The 12,327-nt window shown below is 44.9% G+C and overlaps 2 protein-coding genes across 4 annotated transcripts in view; both read left to right on the top strand.

Annotated features, from left to right (window-relative positions):
• LOC131132765 (serine/threonine-protein kinase pim-2-like) overlaps window positions 1-2,023 on the top strand; it is a 6,465-nt gene extending 4,442 nt beyond the window's left edge. For 2 of the 3 annotated variants that reach the window (XM_078796047.1, XM_078796046.1), the window contains 6 exons: window positions 588-682; window positions 755-802; window positions 1,122-1,328; window positions 1,393-1,570; window positions 1,651-1,821; window positions 1,892-2,023. In XM_078796047.1, the coding sequence (XP_078652173.1) occupies window positions 588-682; window positions 755-802; window positions 1,122-1,328; window positions 1,393-1,570; window positions 1,651-1,821; window positions 1,892-1,986 (794 nt within the window). In that variant the 3' untranslated portion in view covers window positions 1,987-2,023. The remainder of the gene's footprint in view (window positions 1-587; window positions 683-754; window positions 803-1,121; window positions 1,329-1,392; window positions 1,571-1,650; window positions 1,822-1,891) is intronic. The other variant, XM_078796048.1, reaches the window with a different exon arrangement.
• Window positions 2,024-4,894: 2,871 nt separating this feature from the next.
• gabrb1 (gamma-aminobutyric acid type A receptor subunit beta1) overlaps window positions 4,895-12,327 on the top strand; it is a 9,689-nt gene continuing 2,256 nt past the window's right edge. The window contains exons 1-7 of the mRNA XM_078796254.1: window positions 4,895-5,209; window positions 5,272-5,363; window positions 5,436-5,503; window positions 8,340-8,560; window positions 9,489-9,571; window positions 9,957-10,100; window positions 12,033-12,185. Of these exons, the coding sequence (XP_078652380.1) occupies window positions 5,133-5,209; window positions 5,272-5,363; window positions 5,436-5,503; window positions 8,340-8,560; window positions 9,489-9,571; window positions 9,957-10,100; window positions 12,033-12,185 (838 nt within the window). The 5' untranslated portion in view covers window positions 4,895-5,132. The remainder of the gene's footprint in view (window positions 5,210-5,271; window positions 5,364-5,435; window positions 5,504-8,339; window positions 8,561-9,488; window positions 9,572-9,956; window positions 10,101-12,032; window positions 12,186-12,327) is intronic.

Raw genomic sequence — 12,327 nt, 5'->3', positions numbered from 1 at the left:
TATTTTATTTTATTTTATTTTATTTTATTTTATTTTATTTTATTTTATTTTATTTTATTCAAATGTACTTCTTCCCTGAGATCATATTTCTCCTCTCTTGTAGAGAAGTATTGGTTAGGTAATTGATTATTTTTAGCCTTATGCATTATTTTTAGCTGTAGGTACTATATCAGCAAGTTGAAGTATTTTAGAAATAAGGAGTTATGGTAGACAATATGGTTACAATAAGTAAGATATGGTAGAACCAGAGAGCAATAAAGAGTGTGGAGTGATTTCTGATTGAGAACAAATTTTGCTTTGTTCAATACTGAAATATTTCTGGCCACATTATGTTGTATATTTGTAATAATATGAGGTTTCCAGCTCATATTTTCATCTATTGTGATCCCCAGAAATGTATTTTGGTTCACCCTTTCAATGTCCACACCGTCTGTTTGTATTTGCTGGTGTGTGTTAGCAAACAGCATGATTTTAGTTTTATTTAGGTTCAAGGACAATCTATTATCATTATAGAAATACTTCACATAGAACTTAGAAATATATTAATGTTCCCGTGATAGGAAAACATGTCTGTTGTGTTTCTGCAGAGGAATTCGATGCAAAATATCAACAATTGGAAGCACTTGGAAAAGGTGGCTTTGGATTTGTGTTTGCAGGTCACAGAAAATCGGACTCTTTACCCGTAAGTGATAGCAACGTCTTTGCTCTTCAATGTATGTGAACATTCTCAGCATGCGGATATTCTGTCCTGTAGGTGGCAATCAAACACATTCCGAACAACAGCGTGGAGGATGAGTTACAGGTAAATACTTTAAAGGTACAGCATCATCACACTTGGGTATCTTTGTCCGTTTCTGGTCTTGGGTTGGTTCATATTGGGGACAGTAAAGGAACAAAAGAGAGAATGCTGATTGGGTCTTTGGTCACCGGGAAGGTCAGCTGGACTACTGAGCAGACCCGTAACGCAAAGCACATTTCTACTCAATATGGGAAATGGGCATGCCTCTGTACCCAACCAAAGGGTCTGTACTGAAAAATCTCATCACAAAAACAAAAGTAACCATTTTTGAGCTTTTATGGACCTGGCGGACATTGATATTTATGCGTCTCTTGGGATGCAGAAGTATGATACCCCGTTAGAAGTCGCCCTCATGCGGAAAGCAGCAGGCGGACCAGAAGCAATCGGAAAATCAGCTGCTGTCTCTCTCCTGGACTGGTACTATCTGGACAAAGAACTCATCCTGGTCATGGAAAGACCAATCCCGTCTATGGAGCTTTCAGATTACCTCATATCCCGCGGAGGCTCGATGGATGAAAACGAGGCCAAGGTAACCAAAACTGAGTTGAGAGTGAATTCCGAAAAAAAAACATGTTTTTCTTTTTTCATTCTAGATCCTTCTAAAGCAGTTGGTGGATGCCGCCATTGACCTGCACAGTAAAGGTGTGTTTCACCAGGACATCAAATGTACAAACGTCCTGGTAGAATATGGTTCTGGTAACCCGCATATAAGAATTATTGACTTTGGCTGTGGCAGTTTTATACAAAGGAAACCCTTCTGGAAATTCCGAGGTATCATATTTGGCCAGATCGCACTAATTTAGACGATGACTTAAATGTGTGAAAAAAGTAGTTTTTATGCTCTCTCTTAGGTACCCTCGAACTAGCCCCCCCAGAGTGGCATATACGCAAAAAATTCAAAGCCGGTCCCACTACAGTATGGCAGCTGGGAGCCCTACTGTACCGCCTCCTCCACGGCAACATGTTTCATACCATGGCCTTCGTTAGCAGCAGAATAGGCCTCAGCACTGAGCTATCACAAGGTACGCTGCGTGGACTTTGACTGCAGTCGGACATTTGCGACACAGCCTTAAAGTCAATGCTTTCCTTCAGAATGTCTGGACTTCTTGCAGCTGTGTCTGGCTCTCCGCCCCAAACAGCGTGCCACCCTGCAGCAGATGAAACACCACCCCTGGCTCAACACGTAACATACCTCAGCAACGATACAACATCAACTAATGATATCTGCCTGATGAAGCCACCGTTTGGACCTCCAGGCTACCATGTCACCCACCCACTCCACCACATGTTACGGTAACCCACCGGTGACTCTGGAAACGCTGTACCTGGCTTGCCTCATTATAAGCAGCTGGATATCATTCCAGTATGGTTCCAATGACGGACGCCAGTCAGCACAATCACGCTACCTCAAAATCAGCGAGCGCAGTCTCGGAGAGCACCACTTGGGTATGTGACACTTCCACTTTCCCGTGAAATAACTCCTTCGCTCTTGTGGGTGATTGTTTCCAGACTTGACAGTCATACGTCCATTTCTGCAAAATTATAAAAGTAATATTTTTGTAGCTATAGCATAGCAAACCTGGTGACGATCTTCTAAATGTGGGTTTTAACGAGGCGAGGGACTACGATATCCAATTGCACTCCAAATGATTCTGGTTTCTAGTTTATCACCAGGCTTGGACAACATCTCAGCAAGGGTTTTGGTTCACTGGTCTCTACAGATACTATTTACCTCTCTGTGGGAGGAGAGCTTCATAATGAGACATTTAAGGTCTGTCCACACGGGAACGCTCCTGGGGTTGGTTTTTTATTTTGCGGGTTGAAAAAAAAAACTTGTGCCTGTTCAGTTTTGTATCAGTAAATATTCACATCACCATGGGACGCCATCACTGGGTGAAACCACGACCGGTCACTCCTGGTAATGGTAATGGTTTAATTTCATTTGAACATGCATCAGATTACAATTGAATGCATCCCATAATCAGTTCTCAGTTCCACATGTCCGGAAGGAGTAGGAATCTATCTGGTACTTTTACAATCAGTAACTGTTACATTTGTTCACTTCCTGCTTTCATAATATAGTTTTTTTTTATTTAATTATTATAAAAAATGCATTATAAATTATTATTAAAAATATACATTTTTAAAAATAAAAAAATATTTTTTTATAAAAAAAATAAAATACCATAAAAAAATAAAAATAATTTTTTTTATTATTTTTTATTTATTTTTATTTTTTGTCCCATACGGAAGTCAGACGTGATATGAGCATCCAAAGCCATAATGGGTACCATAGTAAGTATCAATATAGTGATATATATAGCACATCATGACTGGTTCAAGACTCTTCATCCTTGTATTTAGCAAACATCAACTGCTTGTATTTTTTGCAGTACATTTAGCCAGTGAAGATTGCTTTTATAGTTATTACCCCATAATGCGACTTCTGGTCACATGACGGAGATGGGGCGGTGACGTCCTCATTTTCAGAAAGTAGTGGTGCACTTGTCCACCCGGCAACCACAAGGCGGCGATATCAGATTTTCCCACTCTGGAAGCCCTTTGAAGGCACCAAGAAGGTCGTTGCTGTGTATGTGAAAGGCAAAATGATGACATAATTCTGTTTGACCCGGAAACGTTTACATGTGGACAGGGCCTTACTTGTACTGAATTGGACGACAGTACTTGTGACAGATCTTTCATCTCATTAGATGGTGAGAAACCAGAATAGCACAGCCAGTCTGTGTTGGTAAGGATGCCAGGAGTGACTGGTCTTCACTGTCTGTACTGTTTCAACTGGTGTCAACAGCAGCGGGAAGGGAACCTTCAACACGCCGTCCAGGGATCAATGTTCCGTTGGTGGAAGCTGGATGACTGCGTCAAGTATGGACACCGTGGAGAATTCAAGTTGCTGGTATCTTTCAATGGGGCCAATGTGGGGCGGTTTCTCGCTGAAGGACGTTTCTTCACAACGACACCAGGAGTTTTTTATTTCTATTTTGGAGTCAGCGCCAGTGGCGATCCATACTTCTGGAATCTGGGATTGACCTCCGTCCTCCAGAAGTGTGGTGTGAGGTTATGCCATGTTATGCTGTGCTATGCTATGCTATGCTACGTTGCGCTATGGTATCCTACTATGTTCAGTTACATCACGTTAACGCTTCAACATGCAATTGGTGGAATTGAACTCGGGTGTCCTAGCTGCGAGGCCTGCGTGCTAACCACTAGAACACCGTGCAGCTTCATATTAATATTATTAATTCATTAATTTTCTACCGCTAATCCTCATCAGAGTTGCGGGGGTGCTGGAGCCTATCCCAGCTGTCTTCGGACGAGAGGCGGGGTCCACCCTGGATTAGTGGCCAGCCAATCACAGGGCACATATAGACAAACAACCATTCACACTCACATTCATACCTACATATGTACTATTTGGAGTGGCTAATTAACCTAGCATGTTTTTGGAATGTCGGAGGAAACCGGAGTACCCGGAGAAAACCCACACATGGAGACACGTGGAGAACGTACAATTGGTGGAATTGAACTTGGGTGTCCTAGCTGCGAGGCCTGCGTGCTAACCACTAGAACACCGTGCAGCCTCATATTCATTCATTCATTCATTCATTTTCTACCGCTAATCCTCATGAGGGTCGCGCGGGTGCTGGAGCCTATCCCAGCTGTCTTCAGGCGGGACTGGTGGCCAGCCAATCACAGGGCACATATAGACAAACAACCATTCACACTCACATTCATACCTATGGACAATTTGGAGTGGCTAATTAACCTAGCATGTTTTTGGAATGTGGGAGGAAACCGGAGTACCCGGAGAAAACCCACGCATGCACGGGGAGAACATGCAAACTCCACACAGAGCGTGGAATTGAACCTGGGTGATATTACAATATGAAGAACACAATTTCTTTATTTCTTTATTGAGCAAAGTAGTCGGTATCCTAGTGCAAACTAAATGTAAAAATTGAATTGTTTGTAAACAATACATGAATATCTACACGATGGACCCGATACCGACACTACCGGTGGTATCGACACCATCGGTATCTGTCTCGATCAGCCCTCCCTCGCTGGTCTTTATTTACCATCAAGTTGAGCTGCGTCTCACCGCGGGAAGACATCTCGTGGTCGGACTGTCGCGATATCTGGTTAGGATCCGGGGGGGCCTGGAGGGGGATTCTATCTTTAATGGACCAAGTACAACTCTGGAAGGGTTTCGGTGCGTTGACTTTTCTTCATGGCTACATTTCCATGCCGGGTTTCGCCCCCACGTCGGGGTTCTGGTAAAACCACACTCAGGTGCTGATCCTGATCGTTTGAGATGTGGACCACCGTGGACCGGGGCTGGTGGGTCTGCTCCTTGTCCGTGATGCTGACGCTGGCCAGCGGGGCGCCAAGGTGAGACCCAAACGGCTCATGTGTTTTTTTTTTTTAGTAACTCAACATGCTTTCTGCTTTAGTGCCGACGAGCCTAGCAACATGTCATTTGTCAAAGCCACCGTGGACAAGCTGCTGAAAGGATACGATATCCGTCTGAGGCCTGATTTTGGAGGTGAGACGTCAGCTGTCCTTCTCACGTGATGCTTACTAATGTTGATACCCCCCTCCCCCCATACACCCCCAGGTGCCCCGGTAGATGTGGGCATGCGTATCGACATCGCCAGTATCGACATGGTGTCTGAAGTCAACATGGTAAGTTGGCGTTCTGCTTCATTCTGCTTCAATCTGCTTCATTCCGCTTCGACGCAATTTTCGGATGCGACGCAGCCACGACGGCTGGGTGTGTGTCTGCTCCTCAGTCGCTGCAGCATGCCTGCATGAGAACGAAGCAAAGCTATTTGCACTCATTCATTCCAGCATATAAGAAGAAAATGCATATCCGGTATGGGGCTCATCTGTCACGTGACTAGTGACACCAGGTGAGGTTGGAATGGAGAATGAGACAAGAAGAAATGATTTAGGTTTTCATGATTCCACACAGCCAAAGAGTACGTGGTGTAAACATACATGTGGCTGTCCCAATAAATGACATATGGATGAAATTACTATGATTTATCATAAAGAATAAACAAATAGCGTTGCCAGACATACAATAACTATTGTATCTACACTTTCACCCTACGTATGATTCATTCCAAACATCCCATAATATGCTGTCATTGGACCTTTTTAGTGCCTGGCTATGAGCAAACACACAGGATAGGATAGTCCTTTTCCCAACACTGCATGCCGGAATGCTGCCATCGTAAGGAGAAGGAACATTCAGGAAGTATTTCCTCCGTGGGCCACTCGCTCGTGATGGAATCTCATCCCAAACTCTCCAGAAGATGATGTCTTATGCTTGGGATACTTCATGATGGGCAAGAAGTTAACAGAAAAGAAGAAGATAACGTAATTCCTTAGTGTAGCCACGCCCGATGGAAACCACAAAACCTAATGTGCAAGTCGAGATGAAGTCTTGTATGCTATGCTATGCTATGCTATGGTAAACACTATGGTATGGTAAACTGTATGGTATGGTAAATGGTATGGTATATTATGGTAAACGGTATGGTATAGTATGATGTATGGTATGTTATGGTAAACGGTATGGTATGGTATGATAAATGGTATGGTATGGTAAACGGTATGCTATGGTAAATGGTATGGTATGTTATGGTAAACGGTATGGTATGGTATGAATAATGGTATGGTATGGTAAACGGTATGCTATGGTAAATGGTATGGTATGATAAATGGTATGGTATGGTAAACGGTATGCTATGGTAAATGGTATGGTATGTTATGGTAAATGGTATGGTATGATAAATGGTATGGTATGGTAAACGGTATGCTATGGTAAATGGTATGGTATGTTATGGTAAACGGTATGGTATGGTATGAATAATGGTATGGTATGGTAAACGGTATGCTATGGTAAATGGTATGGTATGATAAATGGTATGGTAAACGGTATGCTATGTTATGGTAAACGCTATGGTATGGTAAATGCTATGGTATGATATGGTCTGGTATGTTATGGTGAACTGTATGGTATGGTATGATATGGTAAACGGTATGGTAGATGGTATGTTATGGTAAATGGTATGGTATGTTATAGTAAACGGTATGGTGTATGGTATGGTATGTTATGGTAAACGTTATGTTATGGTAAACAGTATGGTATGGTAAATGGTATTGTAAACGGTATGGTATGGTATGGTAAACGGTATGGTATGGTGTATGGTATGGTATGATAAATGGTATGGTAAACGGTATGGTATGGTATGGTGTGTTATGGTAAATGTATGGTATGTTATGGTAAACTGTATGGTAAATGGTATGGTATGTTATGGTAAATGGTATGTTATGGTAAACGGTATGGTAAATTATATGGTATGGTATGGTAAACGGTATGGTAAATGGTATGTTATGGTAAACAGTATGTTATGGTAAACGGTATGGTAAATGGTATGGTATGTTATGGTAAATGGTATGGTAAATTGTATGGTATGTTATGGTAAACAGTATGGTATGGTAAACGGTATGGTAAATGGTATGTTATGGTAAACGGTATTGTAAACAGTATGGTATGTTATGGTAAACAGTATGGTATGTTATGGTAAACAGTATGGTATGGTAAATGGTATGTTATGGTAAACTGTATGGTATGGTAAATGGTATGTTATGGTAAACTGTATGGTATGGTAAATGGTATGTTATGGTAAACTGTATGGTATGGTGTATGGTATGGTAGGGTATGGTATGTTATGGTAAACGATATGGTATGGTAAATGGTATTGTAAACGGTATGATAAATGGTATGGTATGGTAAAATAAATGGTATGGTAAACGGTATGGTAAATGGTAGGGTATGTCATGGTAAATGGTATGGTATGGTATGGTAAACGCTATGGTATGGTATGGTCTGGTCTCATTCACGCACCAGGTGCACACGATATCAATCGTGTTTCAGGTACCCCCATGGAGCCAGACTAAGTAAAGCATAACCATCATTACATTTTCCTTTTTGACTTTTGGATTTGCCGCTGCGTACGATGTGATCACTGACAAAAAGGCTTCTGTTGTTCGTGTGCGGCTTTGCCTTTCAGAGAGTCTTTCCCCTCCAGCTCTTGGGGAAATGCATGCATCAGCGTCTTTCCAGACTGAAAACCGGAGGGCAGTGAGTGGAATCTTAACTGCGGCTTTGCACCTCATATGAGCAGTCATGCAACATTCCCCTGGCCGCCATCTTTAAAGGTCTATAGTGTAATGGGGTATAGTGGCGACCATCAACATAACATAAGAACAAAGTAGTCATACATCAATACAGTACGCAAGTATGTCAGCAAAACGTGATATACAAGATAATATGATAATATGCTGGAGGTCTGGAATTTGGAAAATAGCCCGAATTTAGCTGAAGGTTTCGACAGAAATCAACAGGAATCCAAAAGTACAGTTGTGGTGTAGAAGATACCAGCGTGGTGTTGTATCCAATTAGGAGTCATGAACTAATGCTTCTTGTCACCCTGTGTCACTCCCACAGGACTACACCATCACCATGTACTTTCAACAGTCCTGGCGAGACAAGCGTCTCTCCTACACTGGCATTCCTCTCAACCTAACACTGGACAACCGCGTGGCTGACCAGCTGTGGGTTCCCGACACGTACTTTATTAACGATAAGAAGTCCTTTGTCCACGGGGTGACGGTGAAGAACCGGATGATCAGACTGCACCCTGACGGAACCGTGCTCTACGGTCTCAGGTAAGAGCTGTTTCTAGTCTCAATTTTGGGGGTTTTAATAGTATTTGAAATCTAAAGATGAGTCCAGAAAATTAGCATGTCCTGATCCACTCAGGGACATAAAATTAGGCATAAGGCATGTCTGTTGCCAGAACTGATTGATCGTGGTAATGGCCGATACTCTAGACCATGTGGTCTCAAACACGCGGCCCGCGGGCCAAATGTGGCCCGCAGGACACTAGTTTGAGGCCCCCGCCTATATATGAAAGTTTAATGTAAAGTTTGATATGGATGCTGTATGGTATCATGTACACAGAAAAAAATATTACGTTTGATTAATGTTCATGTTAAAGGTTAAATAACTGTTAATAGTTATCCTCTCTATCCGTGTGGAAGTGGTAAGTTTTTGGCTATTTAAGTTGAAAGGAAATAAGTTGAAGGCTACCGTTTAGGTCGCTAGCTCTCTAGTTTGCATGTGTCTCAAGACCCTGCAGTTGCGCAATATGTTGTAAATAAAAAGAGTATAAATGTGACTATAGTCGTGTTTTGTCATGCCTACAGGGCTCTAATAATTGTTGTTGTTTTCTTAAGTTTTTATTATTTGCTGTTTTATTATTATTATAATATTTATTTATTACTGATTGATTTTCTTTATTCTTGATTTGTTTATTTTTCAACTTATTTTGTGCAGAAAAATCAAAATTAAGATATTTGAGAACAGTGGAGCCATTTAGTCAATAATTTAGTTTCAGTCCAAATACATCCAGGTGAGGCCCAAAGAGTGGTCAGCTCCCACAGTTTACCCCTCACCGAGAGACTAAGAAGACGGGGTGGGGGTTATAGGACTTAATGATGATGGATGATATTGTCTCTGTACCGTACCTGCAGCAGCGCAGCTTTCATCACGACATTGACTTGAATCTGAATATCTTGAATATGCTTTATTCAGAATTACCACCACGGCGGCCTGCATGATGGATTTGCGCAGATACCCGCTGGATGAGCAGAACTGTACCCTGGAGATTGAAAGCTGTGAGTTCATTGTTTCACACCTACTTTGGGGTAAAGAAGTGTTTGGTTTTCTTTTCCCGCTGATGTGATGGGGTGCTTATAGCTGAACCTCTATTTGGAGCTCTGCTGAACATACATCTTGACTGGAAGAACTGTTTTTTCCATGGTGGTACTCCCAGGGACTGCATCAAGAAGCCCAGAGAAGACAAAAACAAAGTGATATTTGAGTGTTTCCTCCCACTGTGTTTTGTCATATCACCAGAGGAGGTCGATGCACAGCTAATTCCCGGAGGGAGGACATCAGATGTTTAGATGAATTTACACACAAAGGTAGTCGTGGTTTCCCCTCATCCTGTCCATTTCAGTTACCATCCAATGTGTCTGTTTGCTTGTCCGCCGCCCACAGATGGCTACACCACTGATGATATTGAGTTCTACTGGCAAGGAGGAAGCCATGCAGGATCGGTGACCGGAGTGGAGAACATTGAGCTACCCCAGTTTTCAATCATAGACTACCAAACACTGTCCACCAAAGCTGTGTTTGCCACTGGTGAGTAAAAACATTCTATTGGACTTCAACTTGATTCTGCCCATCCGGGTCGTCGGGGCAGCTCTCGTGGATTCGATGTCATTCGGTGTCAGTTGTTATATTTATTATAACTTTCATGACTTGTTGATGGCGAAGGAAAACTGCTTCCTGTTCCGCACTTCCAAGTGCGAGATCCAAAAAAATGTCAGTATGTTTGCATGCTAAACAACCTGCTAGGCTACTCCACACAGGCATGTACAGGACCATGTATGCTGGATGAGGGGGGCGGGGGACCATGTATGCTGGATGAGGGGGGCGGGGGACCATGTATGCTGGATGAGGGGGGCGGGGGACCATGTATGCTGGATGAGGGGGGCGGGGGACCATGTATGCTGGATGAGGGGGGCGGGGGACCATGTATGCTGGATGAGGGGGGCGAGGGGACCATGTATGCTGGATCAGGGTCGGGGGACCATGTATGCTGGATGAGGGGGGCGAGGGGACCATGTATGCTGGATGAGGGGGGCGGGGGACCATGTATGCTGGATGAGGGGGGCGAGGGGACCATGTATGTTGGATGAGGGGACGGGGGACCATGTATGCTGGATGAGGGGCACACGGGGGACCATGTATGTAGGATGAGGGGGGCGGGGGACCATGTATGCTGGATGAGGGGGGCGGGGGACCATTTATGCTGGATGAGGGGGGCGGGGGATCATGTATGCTAGATGAGGAGGGTGGGGGACCATGTATGCTGGATGAGGGGGGCGGGGGACCATGTATGCTGGATGAGGGGTCAGGGGACCATGTATGCTGTATGAGGGGGGTGGGTGACCATGTATGCTGGATGAAGGGGCGGGGGACTATGTATGCTGGATGAGGGGGGCGGGTGACCATGTATGCTGGATGAGGGGGCGGGGGATCATGTATGTTGGATGAGGGGTCAGGGGACCATGTATGCTGAATGAGGGGGGTGGGTGACCATGTATGCTGGATGAGGGGGCGGGGGACCATCTATGCTGGATGAGGGGGCGGGGGACCATCTATGCTGGATGAGGGGGCGGGGGACCATGTATGCTGGATGAGGGGTCCGGGGACCATGTATGCTGGATGAGGGGTCAGGGGACCATGTATGCTGTATGAGGGGGGTGGGTGACCATGTATGCTGGATGAAGGGGTGGGGGATCATGTATGCTGTATGAGGGGTCAGGGGACCATGTATGCTGGATGAGGGGGCGGGGGACCATGTATGCTGGATGAGGGGGCGGGGGACGATGTATGCTGGATGAGGGGGGCGGGGGACCCTGTATGTTGGATGAGGGGGGCGGGGGACCATGTATGCTGGATGAGGGGGGCGGGGGACCATTTATGCTGGATGAGGGGGGCGGGGGATCATGTATGCTGGATGAGGGGGGTGGGGGACCATGTATGCTGGATGAAGGGGCAGGGGACCATTTACGCTGGATGAGGGGGGCGGGGGACCATGTATGCTGGATGAGGGGGGCGGGGAACCATGTATGCTGGATGAGGGGGCGGGGGACCATGTATGCTGGATGAGGGGCACACGGGGGACCATGTATGCTGGATGAGGGGGCGGGGGACCATGTATGCTGGATGAGGGGCACACGGGGGACCATGTATGCTGGATGAGGGGGGCGGGGGACCATGTATGCTAGATGGGGGGACGGGGGGCCATGTATGCTAGATGGAGGGACGGGGGACTATGTATGCTGGATGAGGGGCGGGGTACCATGTATGCTGGATGAGGGGCGGGGGACCATGTATGCTGGATGAGGGGCGGGGGACCATGTATGCTGGATGAGGGGGGTGGGGGACTAAATTGCTAAAACAATAAACAATAAAGCTAATTTTGACCTAATACTTTTCATGTCAATCATAAATAAGGCGTATATTTATTCTATGTAATCACCCTGTGACCTGGTGTCTTCACAGGCTCATATCCACGACTTTCGCTGAGCTTCAAGCTGAAACGAAACATCGGATATTTCATCCTGCAGACCTACATGCCCTCCACCCTGATCACCATCTTGTCCTGGGTCTCCTTCTGGATCAACTACGACGCCTCAGCTGCCAGAGTCGCTTTGGGTCAGTGATGTTTTGGCTTAGTCATCACCAAGATCTCACAGAAATGACATTACAGATGAACAATAATAACTCCATAATGTTGCCATGTGCCCGAGCGCCTGTTTTCCTCATCTCCTGCATCCAAACAGGCAGAAAGAGGGTT

The sequence above is a fragment of the Doryrhamphus excisus genome, linkage group LG14 (assembly GCF_037039965.1).
Source record: "Doryrhamphus excisus strain RoL-2023G ecotype Guam linkage group LG14, RoL_Dexc_Guam_v1.1, whole genome shotgun sequence".
NCBI lineage: Eukaryota > Metazoa > Chordata > Actinopteri > Syngnathiformes > Syngnathidae > Doryrhamphus > Doryrhamphus excisus.
Note: the sequence above shows the minus strand (reverse complement) of the source record. Positions and strands in the feature narration are given on the sequence as shown.